The sequence below is a fragment of the Myzus persicae genome, unplaced genomic scaffold (assembly GCF_001856785.1).
Source record: "Myzus persicae strain clone G006 unplaced genomic scaffold, MPER_G0061.0, whole genome shotgun sequence".
NCBI classification, from domain to species: Eukaryota; Metazoa; Arthropoda; class Insecta; order Hemiptera; family Aphididae; genus Myzus; species Myzus persicae.
In genome coordinates this window covers 119,539-143,909 of record NW_019103885.1, presented here as the reverse complement: position 1 = coordinate 143,909, position 24,371 = coordinate 119,539, and the positions used below count along the sequence as shown (strand labels likewise).

General features: G+C 28.8%; 3 protein-coding genes and 1 long non-coding RNA gene across 5 annotated transcripts; 2 read left to right on the top strand and 2 right to left on the bottom strand.

Moving 5' to 3' along the window:
• The first annotated feature begins 63 nt into the window (after positions 1-63).
• LOC111035877 (S-formylglutathione hydrolase-like) lies at positions 64-13,018 on the top strand. 2 transcript variants are annotated; one of them, XM_022317691.1, is made up of 6 exons: positions 64-422; positions 6,684-6,868; positions 6,934-7,117; positions 7,400-7,619; positions 7,733-7,936; positions 12,913-13,018. In XM_022317691.1, exons 1-5 carry the CDS (start codon positions 178-180, stop codon positions 7,910-7,912), a joined length of 1,014 nt encoding a protein of 337 aa, XP_022173383.1. In that variant the 5' UTR covers positions 64-177; the 3' UTR covers positions 7,913-7,936; positions 12,913-13,018. The 2 variants fall into 2 exon arrangements, with proteins under 2 accessions (XP_022173383.1, XP_022173382.1); XM_022317690.1 differs by lacking the exon at positions 12,913-13,018 and having other exon boundaries at positions 7,733-8,072.
• On the bottom strand, positions 9,201-16,757 carry LOC111035875. Its single transcript, XM_022317689.1, has 8 exons — positions 16,297-16,757; positions 14,197-14,373; positions 14,019-14,116; positions 13,881-13,961; positions 12,901-13,368; positions 11,577-11,761; positions 11,122-11,390; positions 9,201-9,488 (listed from the first exon to the last, which is right to left on the bottom strand). The coding sequence occupies exons 1-8, from the start codon at positions 16,488-16,490 to the stop codon at positions 9,377-9,379; spliced, it is 1,584 nt and encodes a 527-aa protein (XP_022173381.1). The 5' UTR covers positions 16,491-16,757; the 3' UTR covers positions 9,201-9,376.
• Positions 16,758-17,048: 291 nt separating this feature from the next.
• On the bottom strand, positions 17,049-20,112 carry LOC111035890 (proton-associated sugar transporter A-like). Its single transcript, XM_022317710.1, has 10 exons — positions 19,898-20,112; positions 19,514-19,776; positions 19,259-19,435; positions 19,095-19,196; positions 18,882-19,036; positions 18,709-18,819; positions 18,445-18,606; positions 18,181-18,311; positions 17,932-18,106; positions 17,049-17,837 (listed from the first exon to the last, which is right to left on the bottom strand). The coding sequence occupies exons 1-10, from the start codon at positions 20,110-20,112 to the stop codon at positions 17,634-17,636; spliced, it is 1,695 nt and encodes a 564-aa protein (XP_022173402.1). The 3' UTR covers positions 17,049-17,633.
• A 376-nt stretch (positions 20,113-20,488) lies between these two features.
• On the top strand, positions 20,489-23,478 carry LOC111035891. Its single transcript, XR_002604691.1, has 3 exons — positions 20,489-21,450; positions 21,520-21,783; positions 23,318-23,478. It is a non-coding gene; the product is annotated as an uncharacterized LOC111035891 (long non-coding RNA).
• The last annotated feature ends 893 nt before the right edge of the window (positions 23,479-24,371 follow it).

Below are 24,371 nucleotides of genomic sequence, written 5' to 3'. Positions count from 1 at the left end.
CATATCATTCATATCTAATATCATAGAAATATAAAAATAATATTTTTTGTCAATTTGTCATGTCTAATATGTTTTATTGTTTTTTAATATATCTGTGCAAACAACACAACCCAACGGAAAAATTAAAATCACAACGCTGATATCGAGTATATAGGTGACTATAGGTAATAGAACAATATGCGCAGTCCGTTATGTTATATTATGCCCATGTTCCGCCATGGATATCACCTGTTCGCGGTCTGTCCGTCATTGGGTCGAGCAGTTCACACAGTCAAGTTCCAGCAGCCACGACCGTACCAGGACCAGGTTAGTCAAAGATTGTGTGGGTCACGTCAGTGGTCCAATAACACGAAGCAGCAATTGAAGGTGGTGTCGGACAACCGCTGTTTCGGCGGACAGCAAAAAGTTTTCGAACACGACAGGTCAGTGGTAACTCACAGCTCAGTGGTGTCATTTGATGGGGTCAAAGTGAGCATTTGCCCCTGTGGCCCTGTCTGATTTTCAAAGCGGCCCAGCCTCAAAAAGCTGGTTGTTGGTGAAAAACATGACTATTTTTTTATAATTTTATTATTGTCACGATCATAATTAATATATTTTATAGTCTTTAACTTTGAAATTCGAGTATAGTTTTTTTTGTACTTACTCACTACATATGCTGATCAAAAATTTTGCCCCCTCTATTTAAAACTGAAATGACAGAAGTTGCTGCGTTGTATTATAAACGTATGCACATCTTGTAAAGTAGGTGACGGACTTCTACCTTTTTCACCAATTCCGTTTACCATCAGTAAGTAATATTATGCATTTCCATTCAAATTTCAGTTTTTGGCGAGGTTTTTAGTTTTGGTAACCCTTTGTTGGTAACCTGAATCCTCTTATTGTAATCAAAGGCCTTTGCCTTTAGGTACATTATACTTGCCCCGGTCGGCAGTGTTGTAAAAAATACTTTTTAAAAGTATTTAAGTAATTACTCAAATACTTTTAAAATACCACCCAAATACTATAAATAGTAAAGTATTTGAGTAATACTTTTCAGAAGTATTTGAAATAAACTTTAAATAAAAAAAAAAACCCTTTAGTTCTGAAATAATTTGTTATAGTAAAAAATTTGTTTATTGCATTTTATAAACGTAATTTGTTCAATAATCAAAAACCGATCAGTCATGTTGGTTCTTTTTTAATGATAGTTGTACCACGACAATGAACTTTTCCCTACATAGTTATCAGTGGTCGAAATGGCTCAAGATAAGTGGAGGGATGCCTTACAATTCAGATTTAGGCCTATACGAAAAATAAAGTTTTCTTATACATAGGTATAAATATAAAAATCATAATAATTATTTCATTTTAAAACACAATTCTTAGGAGGAATGCGTTATTCTAGACAAAATAAGTAGAGGGATTAAAAATGTAAATACAAAAAAGTAGAGGGATGTCATCCCTCCATATCTCCCCCACTTCGACCACTGATAGTTAAACATTTTTAAAGCTATATTATGTATTTGGATATCCCATACTTTCATCGACTTCGTCAGCGATAAACGATAATGATAATTGATAACCATTTTCTTGGTAAATAGGTACCTAGTACTAATAATTGGTAATACTATTTTCGCATTCCGAAATGGTAAGTAGTTATAAATCAAATCATGGCTTTATTTATATCATAGAACATATATAACATATATATTATTATATAAACAACATGCCACATGGTATGATCGTAAAATTCCAGATTTGGATCAAGTCCGCGCATACGTCACTTATCCGTATTATCACAGATGAAATAAAACGGTTTAATAAAGTTCTATAAAGTTCTAATAAAGTTTTATTTAATCTGTGGTATTATCATATTGTCAATATATTATTACTACTATATATTACGCTACGTCACGTGCTCACCGGAGGATCTGTCCGTTAAAAAGTTACGATCATACCTTGTTGTTTATAATGTTTATATCATGACCATGATGGCACGGTATTTTTATTTAACAAGAAATTGAATAGCAAAAAAAAGTATTCAATAAAATAGTATTCAATAGTAAAAAAAGTATTTAAAATACCATTCAAATACTTCAAAATAAAAAGTATTTGAATTCTTTTACTCAAATACTTTACAACACTGCCGGTCGGTACTTGTTTCCACCAAAGTCAAAAAGGGTACTTTTTCCACAAATAAGTACCAGTTTTTACTAAAAGTGTAACTTGCCCTTTTCCACCAATATTCGTTACCAGTTGTCACCAGTTAATGAGACATTGACCACGTTTTTACTTAAACAATTTATATAGGTACTATTAAAAGCTGTTGTACAGTAAATTTTTTTAAAAACCCTAAATATTGAAAAACAATATTTTACATTTCAATAAAATCATTTTTATAGCAAATGGCTATTAGCAATAATAATTAGACCCTGTACCGGTACCGAGATCGTAAATTGGTCGGATACTATACTTACGACGTACATATCAATATATATTAAAAGAAAATGACCAAATTATAACAGTTTAGACCAGAGGTATTTAAACTTTTTCATCCCGCAGCTCATGTGTGTCGTGTGTGTTCAAAATATTTTGACTGCTTCCAAATTTGGATGTCTCTTCAGCGCAGACAGTATTCTCTCTTTGGCCCACGCGGCCACTCGCAACATAGACAAAACACATTTACGCAGAATTATTTTTTTTTGTTTTTGTGTTATCTTAGAGCAGAATCACCTATTTTAAAAACGATAGAGATTATATTTTTAAGGGCATAATATAACATATCGATTTGTCTAACATTTGTCTCAAAACAATTTAAACATTATTGAAGTGAATATTATTTCAGTTTTATTTTGAATGTCGAATGCTAAGTGATATAATAATAAAATATAAAACCGGTTTATGACACCCTAAAAATTGTATCCTCTATAATTTTTGTAATAAGTGATTTTACTGTAAGATTACTTAATAATCATAAAAACGGTTTTAGGTGAAACTTTTTATCTATGTTGTTACGCTTGGGTCTGAGAGAGAAAACACAAATTGCGCTGAGAAAAATTAAATCAACGGATGTAAAATATATACAATACGGGTGATAATAATAATGATTTAAGTACTAATAATAAACTTCAAAACGTTTTCATAATTGTTATAGTTATTATAAATAATATTTCTATTAATTAATAATCATATATTTATGACCTACATTAATTTTGGTTTCTGGTTCTTTGACGCAGTTCCATTTACCAACCTCTCTGGAAGCGCCAACTCACGGTTTGAATATCTCTCGCTTAGACTATAGAATATAGAAATATAATAATATTATTGATTACTAGCAAGGTGGATGTATGTATATATATATACACCTTGATTTATAGGTTATATAATAAATTATAAATGTATTTACCAACTATTTATTACAATGCAATTTTGTTTTAAATTTCAGGTACGAATTTGTAAAAGTATACCCTACAATTTTAAAATATATATTTAATATACATGTATTTTTTGTTTTTTGAATACAATTTGGTATTGGATAACTAATTATTATGGATATTACTATTTGATTTATAAGTATTTGAAAAAATGTATTAAAAGGTGCTTAGGTGTAATATTACTCTTCAGTTAAAAAAAAATTTAAACTCATCTATTTTTTATTTTATTTTCAACTTTTAGACTTTGATTTGGTACAGAGTTATTATTATTGCATAGTTATTCTTATAATATCATATTATATAAAAACTATTTAACTAAAACATATTATTCTGTTTAGTGTTTATAATAATTAATATATGATAGTACTCACTACTCAATATTATATACTTATTTATCAACTTTACTGTTTAATAGCTTTTAGTATTATAGGACATTATCTTATTTGGTGGAATCGATTATTAGTTATTAGGAAAAGTACAAGATATACTTTTAGTGGAAACGGGTATAAGTGGGGAAATAATGTACACGTTTAGTGGTACCTACTGTATGTCCGGTGTATACCTCAACCTGCTACAGTGTATAAAACTCCAGTAGAAGAGCCATGGGGTTGGTGGAATTCCCATTTTATTTTTTAAATCTATATCTATTCATTGTGTTCCAATGAATTCCAGATGTTTATGTGAGTTCAATTTTGTTAACATGTCTGTTTTCTAACAAATATTTAAATCTAGAAACTTTGGTCATTGATTTTGAAATATCAATTCGTCTTAAGGCAAAATAAAGATTTTCTAATATAACTGTTGTTGGATATAATTTTCATCTTAATTAGTCATGGTGTGAACCTTTACCTACCTATATTTAAATATAAAAAATATATAAATTATGTATATTTATATATTTAAATATTTATTTAAATTATAAATACATAACCTATACTTATAGGTACTTGTAAATTTATTTATGAAATAATATTGTAATACTTATACCTTTTTTTTCAAATTTGATCATAGGTCATATGTGAAGAAAAATACAAACAGTAGATCTCGTAATAGAGTACAAAAATAAAAAATCTAACATAGGAATATGGCTCGGACAAACGTTTTGGTCTTACGTTTATGGATCTTAATGAGGTCGAGTTATACTTGGAATACGATTTTAAAAATGGCGAATTATACGTTGAATGATTAAAATGCATATTTTTGCTCAGTGTTTGAGTTAAATGAGAAGCAACGTTGGAGAAAACGACAAATAAAAGTGAGTTTTTTCATGTCAAATTTAGTGATTTATCTGCTTCAATTCATCCCAATATTGCGATTTTCATCTTAAAATGTATTAGATAGACTGATTCTTACAAACAATCAAATTTAGTATGTTAATAGTACCTAATAATTAATAACTAATGAATTGCGTCGCAACAGACCGAAGTCGATTTATGGCTAACTTAGGTGCACGGTGATGACCGCTCCGGAGGTAATCGAAAAGCACAAAACGCACAGCTGTTCAATATACATGTTCAAATTTAATTTAATTTTATGTAAGGTAACAATTAAAATTTGTAAAAACTGTTTAAAAAATGTCTTCGAAAGTTTCATTCTTGGTAGAAAAATAGTGAAGACAGACTGTTGACTGAATACGTGAGCAAATATCCGTTTTTTTTGTAGTAAACAATACAAATAAATCATAATATATTTAAAATTGTTTTTTATTTTCTTTCATCAATAAAATAAATATTTATCTGACATTAAATATTAGACATTAGTTAAATCCTGGGTTTATTTTATTTTTACCTTTGACTATATATTTGAAAAATTATGCGTAAAACGTATAAAAAACGTTACTTGATTAGAAGGGATTTCGCGAGTGGACGTACAATAGATAAATATTTGCATAAAAAAGTTTCGTAAACAATTTTTTTTTTTGGAGGGGGGCTGGAGAAATGTTTCTCAACTGCATGGTTGAAATTTGTTGAAAGTAATGGGTCCGAGTGCTGGTGTAACGTTACACATGGTGGTAACACTGGTAACTGGTAATTATTATAATATTACTAGTTGTTATTAGCTTTTAAGTTATAAGTCGATAAGTCAATAATACCTACTACATGGAAATATATAGTATATAATATATATCAATATAATAAAAATGAAAAGCCGTTCGCTGGTAACCTCATCAATCGGAACGGCTGGCCCGATTTGTCTCATTTTAAAAATAAATATGTCTTGGGCTACACACAAAATTGTTTGTTTCTGACCGATTTTTAGTAAGGTTTTTTTTTACCTTAATCGTTTTTTATTTGTTTTCAGTATTTCGATTTTCTTACTTATAGAGGTAAAATATCGAGTAGCGTGCTTATTTTAGTGTTCGTATTATTCCGAATGAGGATTTACGGAAAAACAGAAAGGCTATCATTCTATGGGATGTTTGTATATAAATGGTTGCCATAGGTTACATATTATAATTTAGTAATACTAGCAAATAAGTAGAATTCATTTTTTTTTATATTAATGATTGCCACAGGTGGTTACATAATATAGGCAATTGATCTTACATAATAATTTTGACTTGAAATTTTGATAATAGACTCGAAAACCACGGATTGTTTTTAAATTTTCAATATAAGTTATATATGTCAATCCCTATGCCTTAAATTATTTGTAAAATAACAAATCTTCGGCATAAGAACAGGGGTGCCATTTCAGTTTTTTTTAGGGGTGTGCAAATAATTAAAGAGGCCAATTTTTCCCACCACCAGGCCAATCCTTAATAAAACGTTTCTCGTGTTTTTAATTTTTCAATATAGAATTTTTAGTGTCAAAAATATACTTAGCTATTAATAGTTACCTATATTTGAAATAAAGGTATCCAAAAAAAAAAGGAAAATACAAACTAATTATTTAAAGATAAGTTTGTGACTAAAGCATAAAGTAAAGCGTATAGTATATATTATTATTGTTTCTTAATTTTTATCAAACCTACTGTTCATTGTTATGTTCTATTTTACAAGATGGCATTTTAAAAACATAAGATTAAATTTAATCTATTTACCTCAAACCTATTCACGCCGATCTATAAAGTATAAGGTACCAGTTAGTAGTTACGTCAGGACATAGGTAGATACTTTGAACAAACTAGTCCTTAGCTACTACTAGTCCTTAGCCCCTTTTTGATTAATTATCAATGTTACTTTAAAATAAAAACAATGTTATTATTCATAAGTTGTATTTTAGTTATTACTTATAATATTAAATGTAATGTTCTTTTATTGTTTTTAGTGCCATGTTAAATTTCCGTATGAGATTTGCCGTGTACGTACCAGAAAATTTGGAAAGACCTGCTCCAGTCTTATACCATTTGGGTGGTATGTTATGTTCTGAACAAACATTTATACAGAAGTCAGGGTTTCAACGATGGGCAGCACATTATGGAATAATCGTAGTGTCACCAGATGTCTGCCCTAGTAAGGATATCTAATTTATTTTGTAATAATAAACATTGGTCACAAACATTGACTTGTGTTTTCAGGGGTTAGATTAGGTGTTGAGAATAATCAAATTGAAGCTTACGGCCAGTCATATTATGTAAACGCCATTAAAAAACCGTGGAGCAAGAATTACCAAATGTACTCATATGTGAACGAAGAGCTACCTAGTATTATTCAGAAACATTTTAATGTCAACAGAGACAAGCAGTCAATCATGGGCCACAGGTATAGTTATAAATATTAAATAAGAGTATTTATGTTTATGTATTATGTATTAAACTAAAAAAGAAAATTAGAGATGTTATTATTAATCATAAAATATCTTAACTGTTAAGCTTTATTGTGTTTAAACCAGGAAAATTAAGATAGGTTAATTTTAAATATTGATAAATTGGCACCTATATAATATCTATTATATTTTAAATTCTTAGATTTATAGTTTATTAAATAATTTTTACGTATTGCACTGTAATAAAATATAATTATTAATGAATAATAATATTTTAGTATGGGAGGACATGGTGCATTAATAAGTGCTCTTAAAAATCCTGGCAAGTTTTGTTCAGTCTCAGCATTAGCTCCAGTTTGTAATCCATCTCAATCACCTGATGAACGATTCATATTAGAGTGTTATTTTGGAAATGATAACAAAACAATGGAGAAATGGGATTCTACTTGCTTAGTAGCTGATTATAAAGGACCAGAGTTAAATATTCTCATTCATCAAGTAAAGTTAAATAATATGTTATATTAAAAATGTCTTAATTTATTTTTTATCAATATCAATGGCATACTATAATGATTACTTTGAAAATGAAATGTATAAATATTTTTTTGTAGGGAAATAATGATGAACATAAAGATGATTTAAGATTGGATAGTTTTATAAGTGCTTGTAAAAAGTCAGGGATTGCAGCTTCAATAAATGTTGAAGAAGGATATGGCCATGGTTTTTATTTCATTTCAACTTTTATAGAACAGCATTATCATCACCATGCTAAATTTTTGTGTGACTCTTAATAATTTATTAAATTTGATGTATTTGTAAGTAGTATTTAATGTATAAGTGGTGTGTTAAAACTAAAACCTATGTCACCAAATATATCTTACCTTCAATTTTAATTTGTGTAATAAGAGAATACATGGAAAATGAGTTATAATAAATAATACTTGGAAAATAGTGTCGCTATTATATTTTAATATAATGATAGATTTAAAGACACAACTGAGCAAACATTTATAAAAACTATATTCGCTGATATTTTTTCATAACTACGCCTCCAACATTACTTTCAAAAGTTGTTTAATGCCAGTGGTTTTTTCTCATGCTTAAACATAGTTATTGAAACTTAAGAATATTGAAAAATTACTTTTTCAAAGTACTAGGAGGTATTACAGAAGCATCAATCCCCTAATTTAGATGACAGTTGTCTTAGAAGATTTTGTAATTGGGGTGCCCACCATAGGGTACTGCAAGGGTTCGGCTGTGGTTCCAGAATTTTAAGTACAAAGAATTTTAATCATTATTATAAAGCAATATGATATACAAATGATTAATAAATAGCAGCTGCTATGTAACACTATAGACAACTATGGCCTATATTTTTATATTTTTTGATTACAGTATAAACAGAATTTTTAAAGGATTTATAACAAAATATCTAAAATTGTTATTCTTTGCTTAAACTAATTTCGGCCTAGTTAAAACTTAAAATATCTATAAAAAAAAAACGGCTTATGAATTTCCTTAATTTGATTTTGTTCTACCTGATTTTTTTAAATGTACTGAGAATTATTTTTCTACTATTTTTTGTGTAGACGAAAAAAAAAATATCATTGTAAAATCAATACATTATTGCTTTGTTTTGAATCATAAATGTATTGAAATATTTGTTCAGCTAAAAACTAAAAATGAATTTTTATACATTGCATTATGTGGGTGCTTTGATTTGCAGCTAATTGTTCAATTAAACCAAAAATGTTGGGTGGCGGGGGGAGGGTCTTTGAATGATGTAATTGTAATAGTATGTTTTAAACACTTTGGCGCCACTAGTGCTATAAATGGGTAAATCTTTACATCATGGTATAATGTTTATTATATGTAATGTATCTATATATATATTTTTAATCTGATTAAAATTAAAATTAATAACTTAATTACTTATGATCTAATTGGCGGCGTGTCATATGATAAGATACCTATTTATAAATACACAATATGATATACTATTATATTCATTATATTATTAAAGAAGATGATTTAGCAATTTAAACAAAATTAACATTATAACAAATTTGTAAACTATGTTTTTGTAGTTTGTACTATATATTGTATTAAAATAAAAAAAGGAAGGAATGTTTAGAGGTCAGTTTTTTTAAAAAATTGCTCATATTGGATTGGTATGTTATAGTTTAGGAGAGAAAAATAGACCAATAAATTAATATATGTATTTATTTATTTTAATGTTCACTTAGATGATAAAATCATGAATTTGATTGACACTGTGAAGGCAAAATACAATGACCTAATAATGCAGATATCACTGGCTGACTTTTATCTGTACCTAATTTCTTCGAAAGCCATCCTAAAGCAACACTGAAAACAAACATTTTTAAAATTACTATTCATTATAATATACCACAAACACCATTGAAGCTTAAATTTTAACACTTATAATATATTAATATGATAAATAATAGCATTTAATATTGCATATATTTTTATATGAAAATTAAATTTGTCTTTGTTATCAAATATATTGTTTAATATCTATTAATGCTTTTATCTAGGCTTAATATTTGTAACAGCAGATATTTCAATGCATTTATAAGTGTTAGATGTTGAGTGGAGTGTTGTATTATTTTACAATGTGTTATTATTAATTTTTTTTTGTGTTAGCCTTCACAGAAATCGTTCAACTTTGTGTAATTTCTGGTAGAAATGTGGTATCTACTTGGTTCTTTTTTTTTGGGGGGGGGGGGTGGAGGGTAAGTAAATTAAGAAGTTCTCTTTATTAACTTTACTCGAGCATCGAAAAAAAAGCAATTTAGGGAAAACAGAAATTTTTACATTAAATCTATTGACAACATTTTTTTATTTTTTCGTTGTCATTTGAGTTCTAATATTTTTTTAAAATACAATTTTACATTTGTATTTCAACTAAATTAATACTTGAATTGTGAATAACATTTGTTGGGAGTTCTATACAAAATCAGATTTGTTAGACCTTTGTTATAATATTTGGTCGACCAATTTTTATACTTTTTTGGTATTTCAAATTTTTAAATATCAAAAAGAAAAAAATACTACACAAATTTATTCTTAACCTATTACAAATAGGTTAAAAAATATAACATAACTATTATTGACTATGTTGGGAATAATGATCAAGTTTGGAAAAGTTGGGCAAGTGGATAACGCTCTGCTGTACATTAGGTGTCTAGAGAGTTACTGTATTTGATGTGTTAAATTTGAATTAGATGATATGAAATCATTATATATAAAAACGATTCTGAGTAAAGACTGTGGGTTAGCATATAATATTACATAGGTAGTATATTTGATGATATTATTGTGATTAATTTAATTTATTTTACTATTAGCCATTTAGGCATTTATAATATAGAAGTTAAATTAATGTTGTCCAGAAATGTGGTATTTGAAAAGTCATTGAGTGTATACAATATAGTAATATATTTTAAGAGATTCAAATACCAATGAATAATATTTTTAAATTACAACAAAATTAAAATTTTTATTTCCCATTAAAATATCTACGGATATATACTTTTTTTTTTGTGGTTTCATCATGGCGCTGTAGAGGGGCACTTCAACCAGTGGGGCCGTTCTTCCCGCTACATCCGTATCATTTATTAAATTCAAAATGTATAATTTATATTTATACTGAGCGTTGTCCTACAAAAAAGGATAACATATCTACGGATATATACTAATGGAATTTATAACTTTTGACCTTTTGGATTTTGTCCCTACCAGAAAAGATGTTGAAGTAAAAAATCAAAGCATTTTTATTGCCCTAAAAGCTTGCTCTAAACAGACCCACACAAAAAAATCAAAAAATACTTATCATTGTAAAATCAATATATTCTTTGCTCCGCTCAGACTCTAAGATAAAAACATCTTTATACTTAATTCTAAAAGTCAAAATGATTTTTTTACTGCTAAAAATATTCTTTTTTTTTGTATTCCTTTTTAAATTTCAACTCACTTCCAAACCGGCAATAATTTTGAACTGAAGTTTATACCGGTTTTTACTAGTTTCTTGGATCTTTGGCATAATATTTTGGCTTCTTCGCAATTCACAGTGGTCCCGTCCACGCTTGCCATCATATTGTCAAGCGTCGATACTATGGTCCACGACAGCTCGTTTATTTCCCAAAATATGGGGTTATTAATATTGTGTCTTCTGACTCTGGACACAGTGGCACCGTGATGTAATGGCGACGAGTTTAGCGTTAGTGTTGCTCCCGATTGCACCTGAAATAACCACGAATTTCAACAAGGGCTTGTTGAATGATTATTCCATATGTATAATAGCCGTTATACGTTTTGCAGTATTATATAATTTATTCTATTTGAGTTTGAGGCACCATGTAGATGATTTGCATGGATTATCTACATCGTGATTTGAGGGTTTCGTTTACATGATAGATACGAACTTACCGCCATCGCATCCATTACTAGATTCATGACAAATGTACCGAACCCCAAAAATGCAATAGCCGTTAAGGTTAGATCGTACATATCCGTTGCGGTAAGTCCTCGTATAAATGGTTCTCTATTAGAATTGTGTACCTCGTAATTCGATTGACTTAATGTTTCGATGTCTCGAGTTGGAACATTGTAACCTTTGTATTAAAACAATACGCATAATATATTTAATTTGAGTTATAATTTACAAGGCTGCACATGTGCAATATACATTTATATAAAAATACCGAAGTACCTATACGTATTTTTAGAAATGTATACATATAAATTATAAATAGTCAATAGACATCATACACTACCTATCTTTCTTTAAATTAGTTTTATTATATTTTTCTGATTTTTAATACTTAAAGCGTTATTGACTTGAAATAGTGTTAGTGATTGGGTTTGCATAGCATCAAAAATATATGGCAACAATACTAAAACATAATCTTATCTTTAACATTTTACACGTTCCCCTTTTCAAAAAAAGTGTTTTTTAAATTTATTTATATTTATTGTTTATTAGTTACCTATTAAAGAAAACAATTAAACAAAATTATATATTCACTATTTATATTTTATTTTTATTTTTCTTTATTTTTTATTTTCTTATTATCTTATCATATTTTAATATTTTAAATGTTCGCACTTTTATTGTTCTCTAGCTAATGAGGGTAAGATAGAAATACTAGAAAGACGATATTATGTAATACCTGTCTAATAGATATTAGATACCCATGTGACTAAGTTAAATATTTATTCAAAAAAAAAATGACGTACCTGATAATTACTTACCAGTCACCTTCTTCAAAAGCCAATAGGTAGGTAGTTATAATAGGCGCATATTAATTCTAAAATTCTAAAAATGATGTGTTGTACTTATACATTTATATCTATAATAGTATGTACACTTTTGAGTAATTTATACTTACTAATCTTAGATTAGTTTTTAAACTTTGAATTGTTTAAATAGGTAAACTAGAAAACAATCTTTGGATCGTATGATGCGGTTGGCTAACGAAAGCGCCACTCATCATTCATCAATACTGATGAAATTAGGTGTTACTATATAGGCTACTAGTTATTATATTTTACTTAACTATCTAATGCGCTGTATTGCCGTATTGTATATTTATTTTATTACCATTATTGTTATAAATAAATATATATATATGTGCGGTATTGTATTATTTATTTTAACCAAAATGTTAAATTGTTATAAAAGGCTTCGCCCGTTAGTAAAGAATAAATAAAATAAAAAGTCAATATGTATTACAACACTGATAGTATTCACCTGTATTTTCAGTTGGTGGAATCAATCCAGGATGTGGATAATTTGATGAATGGTAATTTGAAGGAGGCAAAAAAGAATGACCATATGACGACGAAGGTGGTCCATATGACGACGGAGGGGTTCCATACGATGACGGTGGTCGTCCATAAGAAGTTGGTGGTTGCCCATATGACGACTGTGATGATGGCGTTCCATAATCAGATGGATATGGAGGTTTTTCATTTGATAATGGTGGGGGTCCATAGTCATTTGGAAATGATGGTGGTTCGTGTGATGATTGTGGGAAAGAGGATTCTTGTGCTGATGGAGGTAGTTGAGTAGATTGTGTAGGGTTGAAATCAGGAGGTCCATGGTGCGGTCGACTTGGTTTTTTGTACTCTTTTTCATTATCAATATCGTACTGTATAGAGTGACTTTGTGCAAAATCCACACTGACCGTTTCACTGCCACTGGGGCCAGGATTTGAATCTAAACCAATGGAAATATTGAATTTTCTTAGTAAGTAATTAATTTGTCATTAATAAAATATATAAACTATTTATCTACTGATTGGCCGATTGTACATTTTAATGTAATCTGTGGTACCTGGTTGGTATGCTTATTTTCGATTTAAGTGTCCTGTACGACTTACGCGCCAGTTTTCTGTAGGTAGGCCTACTGGTAGGTAAGTACCTACTGCTTACTTTATTAGAATTCAAAGAAGATACCGTTTAAACTGATATCGATAAATCAGATCTAGCCAACCGGGATTTTTTTTACCTAGGTATCTTTTATTTTTTATTTAACAGAATTAATTCTTTTTTAGATAAAGTAAAACATATTATTGAAACTAACTATATAATTTGGTTATTACAATTAGTTAAGTGATAATTTTACTTTATTTTACTAGTTGAAATAACAAAGCAATAATGATCATTAATTTAATTATTTACTTTACAACTAATATTACGTTGTTATATTATTTACGGTAGGTATTTTACCTTCGTTTGAGTGATGAACGTTTTTCAAATCTTTCATGTCATCTACGTTCGTCATGGTATCTTCGTTATGTGTTCCTAAGCCTAGAAAATATTATAAAATGTACTGTACTACATTTTTAAAACGGTATGTGTAATTACTTTCATTATTTGCATTTTTTAGTGTGAATCCAACGGGTTTTTCGTGCATTCTAACGTTTAAATCATATTCGTCATAAATTTTTTTCAATAATTTTGTTCTAAAAATCAACGCGAACGACATATTTCAATCTATTATGCTTAAAAAATAATTAGGTATAGTTTATATTTAAATGTATACTTGATCAGCCATTCATTGTAAGCAGATGAACCTTGATCGGTTTGCATTACAGACGTTTTACCCCTCATGTGACTATCTTGAGACATCGATCGGCCTTCAGATGACTTACCGTCCGTAATATCTTGTAATATTTCTTCAACTACGTATTGTCGACAGAGGTAGTCATTTATTTTTGTTCTATAAGAAATTGTAATACATTAATCGAATGTTATTGATAAATTAATTAGGTACATAAGTAGAACAGTTTAAGTTTCATGTTGGTCCATGCTTATTTAGTTTGATAACTATTATTTGATAAAATTTGATTTGAAACCAAAGTGCTAATTTGACATTAAAGACAATTCAAAGTAAACGGATTTTTTCTTTATTACAAATGTACACCTATTTACTTCAGTAACAAACAAATATAATTTGTATGTAATATAATAGGTACCTTTTTTGGTTTTGAAGTCAAGGCTTATAATTGGGTATTTAATTTTGTGCTGAAAGTAAATATTATTGCACTTGTGTATTATAATAGATTTTATCCTGCCTTAAATAACGAACTATTATTGAGATACCTATTTGAATTAACAACAAATAATGGCATTTAAAAATAATTAATTTATATTCTGCCAATTTTTCTTTTTCGTACTTTTTATTTGTCATAGATACCTAATACTTACTTATTTATTAATAATAAAGTAGTTTTTCAAATGGAATCTTTGTTACGTTCTTGAAATAATAATTGGTACACTGTGGTTATTAAATAATATTAATTTGTTTCATGGTTTGTAAGTTTGTTATATGTTTTTAGACTGATATAAAATAAGAAATAAATTTAATAATACTTTTAATAGTGAAGATGCAGTTAGTATTGAGAATGGAGTGAAGATTAAAGGCACAGTTAAAAGATCTAAGATAATTAATTAAGACTAGACGTTCGGATATCAGAGCTGGGCAATCAAATAGTATATGAGATAGATCACAAATACACTCATTGAGATAAAGTGTGCGAAAGGAAGAATCGTTTAAACCAAGTTTGAACGAATGCCTAGGTAATAGAGAATGGCTTAATTGATCTGTTAAATTGTATAATATGTGATCTATGCAGATTTAATTTGCTGAACCAGATATTATTAGGAATATAGGTGTTATGTCCCTATATCTTGAGGCAAAGTTTGCAGGTAAGTTATTCCAATATGAGGACCATAGATTAGATATATAGCGTTTTATAAAAGGAGTAAAGTCAGAATGAGGTAGTTGAGTAAGAGATGGAAAGATAATGTTAGACGTGGATCTAATAAGATTGCCAGCAATCTCTGATATAAAGTTATTAGAACATTTTTTTTATACTTCATTGAACATTATGAAGTTGGTTGAATTTAAAACGAATAAATGTTAAAATAGTAGATACTTACTAACTTCAATTCGAAATTTGTAATATAACCTCAAGCAGTAATTACACTTGATTCACTGATTAGTGATAACTATACCTAACGTCCGGATTTCAATGTAAAGTGCATATTTTTTTGGGTGATCTTAGAACAATGCTTTTCAAGTACATATTTTTTGAACGGTGAAACTTTTATTTTGCATTTATCGATCATTTTGTTAGTTTTTGTATATCTGTACATTATAGTTATTATTCCTACGACTCACTATTTTAAACTAAACTAATTCAAAATATTATCTAAAGATAATACATTAATTTGTTTTTCTTGATGTTTTGTTTAATAGGCTTTTATGTTTTTTCTATTCAAATTGTCAATCGTTTTATGATACATCTCCGCATTAACTCATCAAATTTTTCAAATATTTCGGTTAAAAAAAAAAAAAAATAAAGTCTAGTAAATTATTTTAAGTAAATTATTAATTAGGTAGGTACCTATAACATAGACATTAAAAGAATAACTTTATATGTAAATTTTTAAGGGTATATATTATTGAAGTAAAATTTATTTTTCAATTTTTGTCTATTTTTTAGATCATTTTTCGATGGTTCCAGAGCATTTAAATCCGGGCTCCAGTAATAACCTATACGATCGTTGTAAATTTTAATATAGGAGTATATTTATTATTTGACTAGTGATTGCGGTAGGTATTAAATAAAAAACATACCTGTGGAAGTTCATGGTTGTCAAGGCGTCATTTAAATCTCCTGCAATTATTATGGTATTGTTACGAATTTCACTGGATTTTGAATTATTGACCATGTCAGATAAGCCTAATCCTTCAAATACCAAAGCTTCGGGGAATATATTGTCATGTGCGTGGCAATGAGTTGCTAATACGACGTACAGTATAAAGAACATTTTAAAATTGACTGCCTAGTTTGAGTCAGTGCGTCTAAGACAATGTTAACACTCTACAAGTGTCCAACAACCGGAAAAATTAAACTACGTGCCTAAAATAATAGGATTGTAATAAGTTTTCATAGTTATTTAGACCATTTAAATTAGAACGCATGTAACTACCTATATAAATATACAAATGTCAGAATGTCACACATACTCTTATACTCGTATGTGAACATATAATATAATGACTAAGCACATTTTTTAAATTAATTATCAGTGTTATATGGATATTTCATGTTTTTGATTTATTTGATAAATATATATTATAATAATGTAATTATATTACTCCACTATATGAGTTGGTTTAAATATTATAAAACATACCTATAATTAATAATTAAAAATTAAAATGAATACAGTTAATTATTCAAACGTTAAATAAGTATATAAATTGTAATTAATATGTAATTTTATTATTTTTAAAACAAAATTCGTCGTATTTTAATTAAATAAACATGTTGAATCAAATAATATAATTTATTTAACAATTAAGTAAATTTATAAGTATAGTTAAACTTTAGAAATCCTGAATAGGTATACCTATATATAATTCTTATCTTAAATTGTGTATAAAATAGTAGATATTTCATTCAAGATATTGGTAAAAATCGTTCTTCAAATAATTGAACTACAACATGTCTAAGTTTAAAATGTTGATGTGTAAAAGATTAAATGAGTAACAAAACCTTTGTTGATTAAATTCTTGTCTTGAACTTCTTATTTAATAAAATTAACACATAGCATGTAATTCATCGTCGTCTTTAAGTGAAATATTTTAGTATGTAGTGGATTGTATTTTAAGGGTTACACATTAAGCGAAATTAATTTTGTAAAGAACAATTGATAAACAACAATAGGTAGGTATGTGATATTTCATTTAGATACGGATTTTTGATATACCATTTAAGTAATTATATAAGTTAAAGTTCATAGTGGTATATAAAACGAATAAAAATGATTATTTTGTTGATATAATATTATGTGATTATATTTTAGTGAAGCAAAATATGTAACTAGTGGAAAAATCAAATATGTTAATAGGCATTTTTTTCTGGGATTCTGAGATTGTTGGTTTTAAAGATCTAAATACACGATTTGCTAAGCGACTATCGAAGCACAAAACGCTAAAAACGATGCAGTGTAAACGACAGCCGAAGTCGTCCCGGATATGCTGACAATTGTTCCCATACACATGGACAGTATGAACTGAGCCACGAACACCATGGAACTGACCACAGCTACGTCTGTGCCCAAACCTCTGACTTGATCATCTGATTCTTGACCACTGACATTTTCAACAAACTTGAAAGCAAAAAAATACAAAATTATAAAATCCAACTCTCGTCGAGAATCCCAGGTTATTAGAACAGAACATAATATTAATCTAACACTATACCGTGTTGGTCGAGTGATAATGGGCGATCAGCAAATACGGCATTGTGAACATCGTAGAGTACATCACACCGGCTGCCCAGGAGAAAAATATCACGCTAAACTTGTGTCGTGTGATGGCCATTAAAAACATACCGGTAGAATAAAACAGTAGACCTCCGACGTACACCCGTTTGGCCCTGTCCGATAAACATTAATTCTGTCAAAACAGTATAAAGTGTTTTAGACACCAAGTGGTTGTTACAGCGCTCACCCAAATCGTTTTATAAGTCTTTCAATTACGCTTGAATAACACGCACACGATAGCGAATACATCGCCATACCGATCGATCCGAATCGCACACCTTGTTCGTAAAGTATTTTCTTCTCGGTCCCCATTAAAGCCTAAAAAAATGTTTATTTATATTTTCTACAGTTTATGCACATGATGACCATATTGCAGTATGAAATCACGGTGCTCTTGCAGTATCAGTAAACCTGCAATGTGGCTTGTACATTAAAAAAATTATAAACCCACTGTGGGATCGCCTCCGAATACAGCTTCGCCCACATAATCTGTGAAGTATAACGAATAGCAAACATGAGCCATCCAACAGAACAAATTTGTCAGACACAATAACTTAATGGATTTGGGCATTACGACTATAGTTTTCAAGTAGTGGCCAAACGTTGCATGTTCCTGTAACATATGTCATGAAAAATAAGATAATATCATTATTGTATAAGTACCCAACTAATAAAATAAATTCTTGTGGTTAGTAACAACTACTAGCAACCTTACAGGTATAAGACGTGGTTCGTTATTCTCGATTTCATTTTCACTAACAGCATCTTTTAAAGTACCATATGACTTTGGTGCGTATTCAGTGAGTTTATTTTCTACATCAAAATCCTATAACATTTTTATCGTGATTTAATTCAGTTATTTTTACTGGAGTTATTTATTTTGCTAACTTCATCAGCTGCGGTGATCAATATTCTTGTTTGATTGGACCTTAATAATTTTAATGGCATCTCTTTGAAACTGCTTACAGTATAAGTTACGCAACCAATAAAAAGAAAAGTGACTAATGTGAAAACCGCTCTTACGTGGCCGCCCATCAATTCTCCTAAACACGTATGAAGTTGTCCAAGAATTAATGTATAAAGTAAAAAAAAATGTTTTACCAAATTTCAACGAGTCCCAATCAATTCCACCTAAAAGATAACCGATACATCCTCCTAGACCGGCCATTATCGTGAACGTACTTAGACCTTTGGCGTGATCCTCTGTGTATATTTTATAATGTTTAAGTTATTTATGTAAAATCTATATTTTTATCCAAAATTACCTGGTACGCAAATATCTAAAAGATAAGCTCTTGCTGGGCTTTGACAAGCGTCTGCATCAAAATCTAACAGTACCGTACCTAGCACTGTAAAAAAAATTGCCCAGAAATTGTTTCCTGGTGCTAAATCACCTTCCACCCAATGTCCCAATAATTTTCCATTTGGCACCAATATTAGACCTATAAAAAATATAAAAAATAATATTCATTTAGATATTATATAGGTATACGAGCAATAATTTGTTTTATGTAACTTACCTAAAAATACCCCACAAGCTAGCATTATGAGAAATGGTCTGCGTCGTCCCAACGGAAGTGTACACCTGTCACTTAAAGATCCTAATATGGGCGTGACGAAAAATCCAATGCAAGGAGATACAGCCCATACAAGACTCATATGTTGATGGTCGACTCCAATGTTCAAAAGTGTTGGAGATACGAATGCTGTTTCTGCTGCATACGAAAATTCAATTCCCATCACAGCAGCGGATATGCGTACAAGTTCCCTTCTAGTCTTTTTTCTACAACACATACAACATAAGTTAAAATTATTTTTATATAAATTAAAGATGTTGAATTATTTGGTTTGTATCTCCACATTACAATAATTAGTACTTTTCTCATGAATATTATTGGATTCACCTAAATATGTGAGAGTACTGTTCCATATCAACTTCAGGTGGACATTCATCCTCTTTTTGGTTTTCTGGACGTTCGGCCAAACCTAATGACTGTAAGAGCTCTAAAAGTGTTCTAGGCCGTTTTTCCTTCCATCCATCCCATTTATCTCTTAACAAATCTCTCCAGGTATGTAAAATACCTATCGGGCCTTGGTACTCGTGAAGTTTTTCCACCATGATAAATCACCACCAGAATTTTTTGATTCTAATAGAATATACCTTTAAATGAAAAGTAAAAAAAAATGATTTTCAGCTATTTTTATCGATGAAATGGTTAGACCTAGAAACATGAAATTAGGTCCATTAAATATTGTCTTAAATATCAATGATTAAATTAAATGTAATATTATATTTTACACGAATTGAAAAATTCTAAAGTTTAATTTATCAAACAAATATAGATATATTATACAACATACTCTATTTTATAAGTTAACTTATTATTATAATATTATTAATAACTATTTATAGTAACAATATAATGATCCAATTATAATTAGCACAATATTATATAAATATTATGAATAATAAAAACAAAACAAAATATATTTTTATCAGTAAACATTAGGAAAAGATACAGCCATACAGGTAAATAAAATTATCTATTATTCATATTATATGTGAAAATGTTGGAAATGCTGATAGATGCTGGTATGAATATTACTAGGTTGTATATCTAAATTTAAAACTTTTGTAAACCCAAGAAAGACATCAAAAATCTTTAACATATAAATAAGTTTTTACACATTCCTTTGACTAATGCTTTAGACACTTATGTCCGAAGCGAATCTCCAGGCTCGCCGAACGGAGAAAATTGTGCATTAAAAAAGAGATTAAATTGAATAAAAGGCGGTAAATTTCACTTTTCGGCGGATAACAAATTTGAAAGTAGTGGCTAAAATAAAAAAGTTTATATTGACTTTGTATAAATATCACTCAAATCGTGAAAGATAATGATATTGTAATATGTGGACGATGATTTGGCGCGTTATAGACAGTTATAAAAATTGGTAAAAATTTGCAGTTTATTTTAGGATGGCTTGGACTGAAATCAATAAATTGTATCGTTTATAAATTTATTGATTGTATGGTGGAGAATGTAAGCACCCCATGTCGGGTAGCCACAAAAGAATAAATCGACCAGGTTTGGCCGTACCAGCTGTTCTAGAAACAAATAAATTATCTACTATTTGCGGCAGAACATTATTTAAATCATTCATTAGAGAAGCGTCTGTAGTAAAAAATATACGAAACATTTTGGGTAAGCGTATACCAGTTTACACTAGTTACTTGTGCTAAGTACTACTCAATTTTAAATGAACTCGATAGGCACATATTAGTCCTTCCAAAAATTGAGAGCCATCAGGGTATAACAAAATTTCCGTCTATAATGTATGTACCTGACGGTATATGGCAGCCGGACGGTCAGAGGTGACCCAGGTATCGAAGTTCCTCCAGAAAAATCATTTTTTACACAACAATCAATTCATCAATATTATGTCACAGTATAATATTGTAAGTAAGACTTATTTATTTTTCATTAAATATAATTGCTTACATATTGTACATATTATACACATTAAGACAGCGGAGCCAGAGACTTGTGCTACACTAATGTTGGCGTCAATGATGAAAATAAAAACTTCTAGCTAGCAACTAGAGCAAAATCTACTGACGTAGCCAATGTGATTACGACAGAGTAGATTGTGTTATAGGTATGTTATCAAGAGAAACTGCCAAAGGTCACTTTCCAGTTGAATGAATGTATGCAAACTATGGACAAGCTATGTCGGAAAGCCGAATCCACTGTGGCGGAAGATATTTTACGATAGCATGTTTTTAAGTATAGTAAGTATTTTTTATAAAAGTATATAATTTTTTTAATTTAAACAACATTTTTATAATATAATAGTTCATAATATTTTCAAAAATTTTTAAAAAATTTTTATTCACACAAAATATGTATTTACGGTTTTATACAGTGCTTAAGGTGTGTCGCAAAATGTGTAGGTATTATTTGTAAATCTGTCAAATCTAAGTGATCATCTTGTGCATGTTTTTTAATTTTACCATACATTTGTCAATAATAAAATGTTGATGTATTTAGTGATGTACTCACGAGTTAAAGTGACTGGAGTATTAATATATTTGATGAGATGTATTAATATTGAATAATATATTGGTAATAAGTAGAATTTTTATACTTCATTTGTATGCGTTTTTATTTTATTATTCAATTTTTAAACCTTGCATAGTGAGTCTTATAGAGAAAATAAAGTTCATAAATACATTAAGGGGGGGGGGGGTGGCTTTAGTTAGTTGTGTTATAGGGTTTTGACTTGATTAGTTATTAGGAGGTAAATATTTTGGAGTATTGTGATTTGAAATTGTGCATTTGCGTGATTATTGTTTATTAATACGTTCACTTAGAATCACCTACTGCAGAAGGCCAATTGAACTTAGGTCCAAGTTCAAAATATGTTGACAACGATATAGCCGGGTAGCGATGGCTGAACAATTACTGAGCTGTCTCTATATTATTGTAATCCATCCCCGACCGGTTGTATGGCACTTTCTGTAGGTAGCTATAAGTACAGACTACGAGACATCATTATTACCGCAATCATTTGTATTTTAACGGTAAGCAATTGTCACTTACACCGTTGAATTTTACTTGTATTTCTTGCACCCGGTACGATGCCATAGGGAATGGATCATAGCATTACAATTTTTTTATTTCGACTTGTTTCACAAGTATACTCTATTTGTGGTCGTAATATTTGTGTTAGGTATCCTGTATCTATGTACAATGCGAGAGTGCGAAAATGATTCCTTAATTGTAAGGAAACGAAATTTGTATGATGGATTTTAAACCTGCGGAAACAACTTTAACAACTGCCGTGTATGTAAAAGTATTTTATTTTCAATTACGATTTATATTTGAATAAGTGCGTTATTATTGTACCTACGACGAGCATTATACATTTATATCACTGGTATTATCATTTTCTTATTTTCACCATAGTTTGTCGTATTGATGGATACAAATATTTAGATCAAATTATAGATTATTGTAAGCAGATAAATACGCCGAAGTCTGAGTTGTGAATTATTTTCTATTTTAAGGTTGAATTTAATATTCTCCATTTGTTAATACAATTGGTTTTGATTAACGAATGTTATATTATATATATGGGTAATTTATACACATACGATTTATATATATATTAAAATATTGTAACTATATGATATTATTTAGTTTATAGTAAAATTTAATATTTAAAAAATCCACGATAACTATATAAAATTAATCTTTCTATGATTAGGTATAGTATAATAGAAAAATTCTTATCTATAATAGTATGTATTATTACTTTTTTAGAATTCAATGATGAGTTGTCTTGAACAACCAGGACAAATATCTGGATTTTGCAAATTTCAAGGAATATTGAACTCTATAAAGATGCTGTTGTGCCAACTAAAGAAGGTCGACTCTGTTAATTTTTTCTTCTGTGATCACTGCATTGATATCATAAAGAAAGGTGTCCTGTAATTTTAATTGTTATTTTGTTAATACTATCATATTATATAGCTTTCCTGTAAATACAAACTTAATATTTTATTAAAATTTGAATGTTTATAGTTCTTTAGTATAGTATCTTACTATAATAATATTGTTATAGATATTTACTATTTAGTAGGTTGTTAATTTAAGTTATTAACACATAGTAAAATGAATAAAATATAAATAAATATCAACGAACAGTATTACAATTTTAAACACTTCCCGATTAAAATAGTAAATAGTAATGAAGAAAATTCTACTGATTAGCGATTAATATAGGTACTGGCTACTGGCTACTGGCCACTGGCCACTGCCTACTGGCTACTGCATGCGTATAAAATAAACGATCTATGACAATAATATTATATCTATTGAATAATAATGATTAGAAATATTGAAATACCATATACCTACCTACCTACGAGCTTATAAACATTAAACAATTTAAGGTGTAAGATAAAATCATACTAAATATTCTAGTAGGTATAGTTAGTAAATAAATAATTGTGCAACATTATTGTCTTATCAGATATTACATAGTATGTGATAATTAAAACATCCGTTATAGCTAATGTTAAATGGTTTATTTAATCACGTTAGCGTATAATAATATTATTGTTTTAAAACGTATATTTTTTAAATACGGTTCGTACCTAATATGTTTATCACTTACTAAATGTTATTATTATTATTATTATTATTTATTTAACTAAGGTTAACTTGTAATCTATAGAAGTTAAACATATCAATTTAGCATTTATAATACCAACATTTATCAATTTAATAATTGAACAAATAGATTTAAAATTTTTAACAAATGAATGAAGACAAAATATTGATTATTGTAGTCATAGACTGAACAGATGAATTG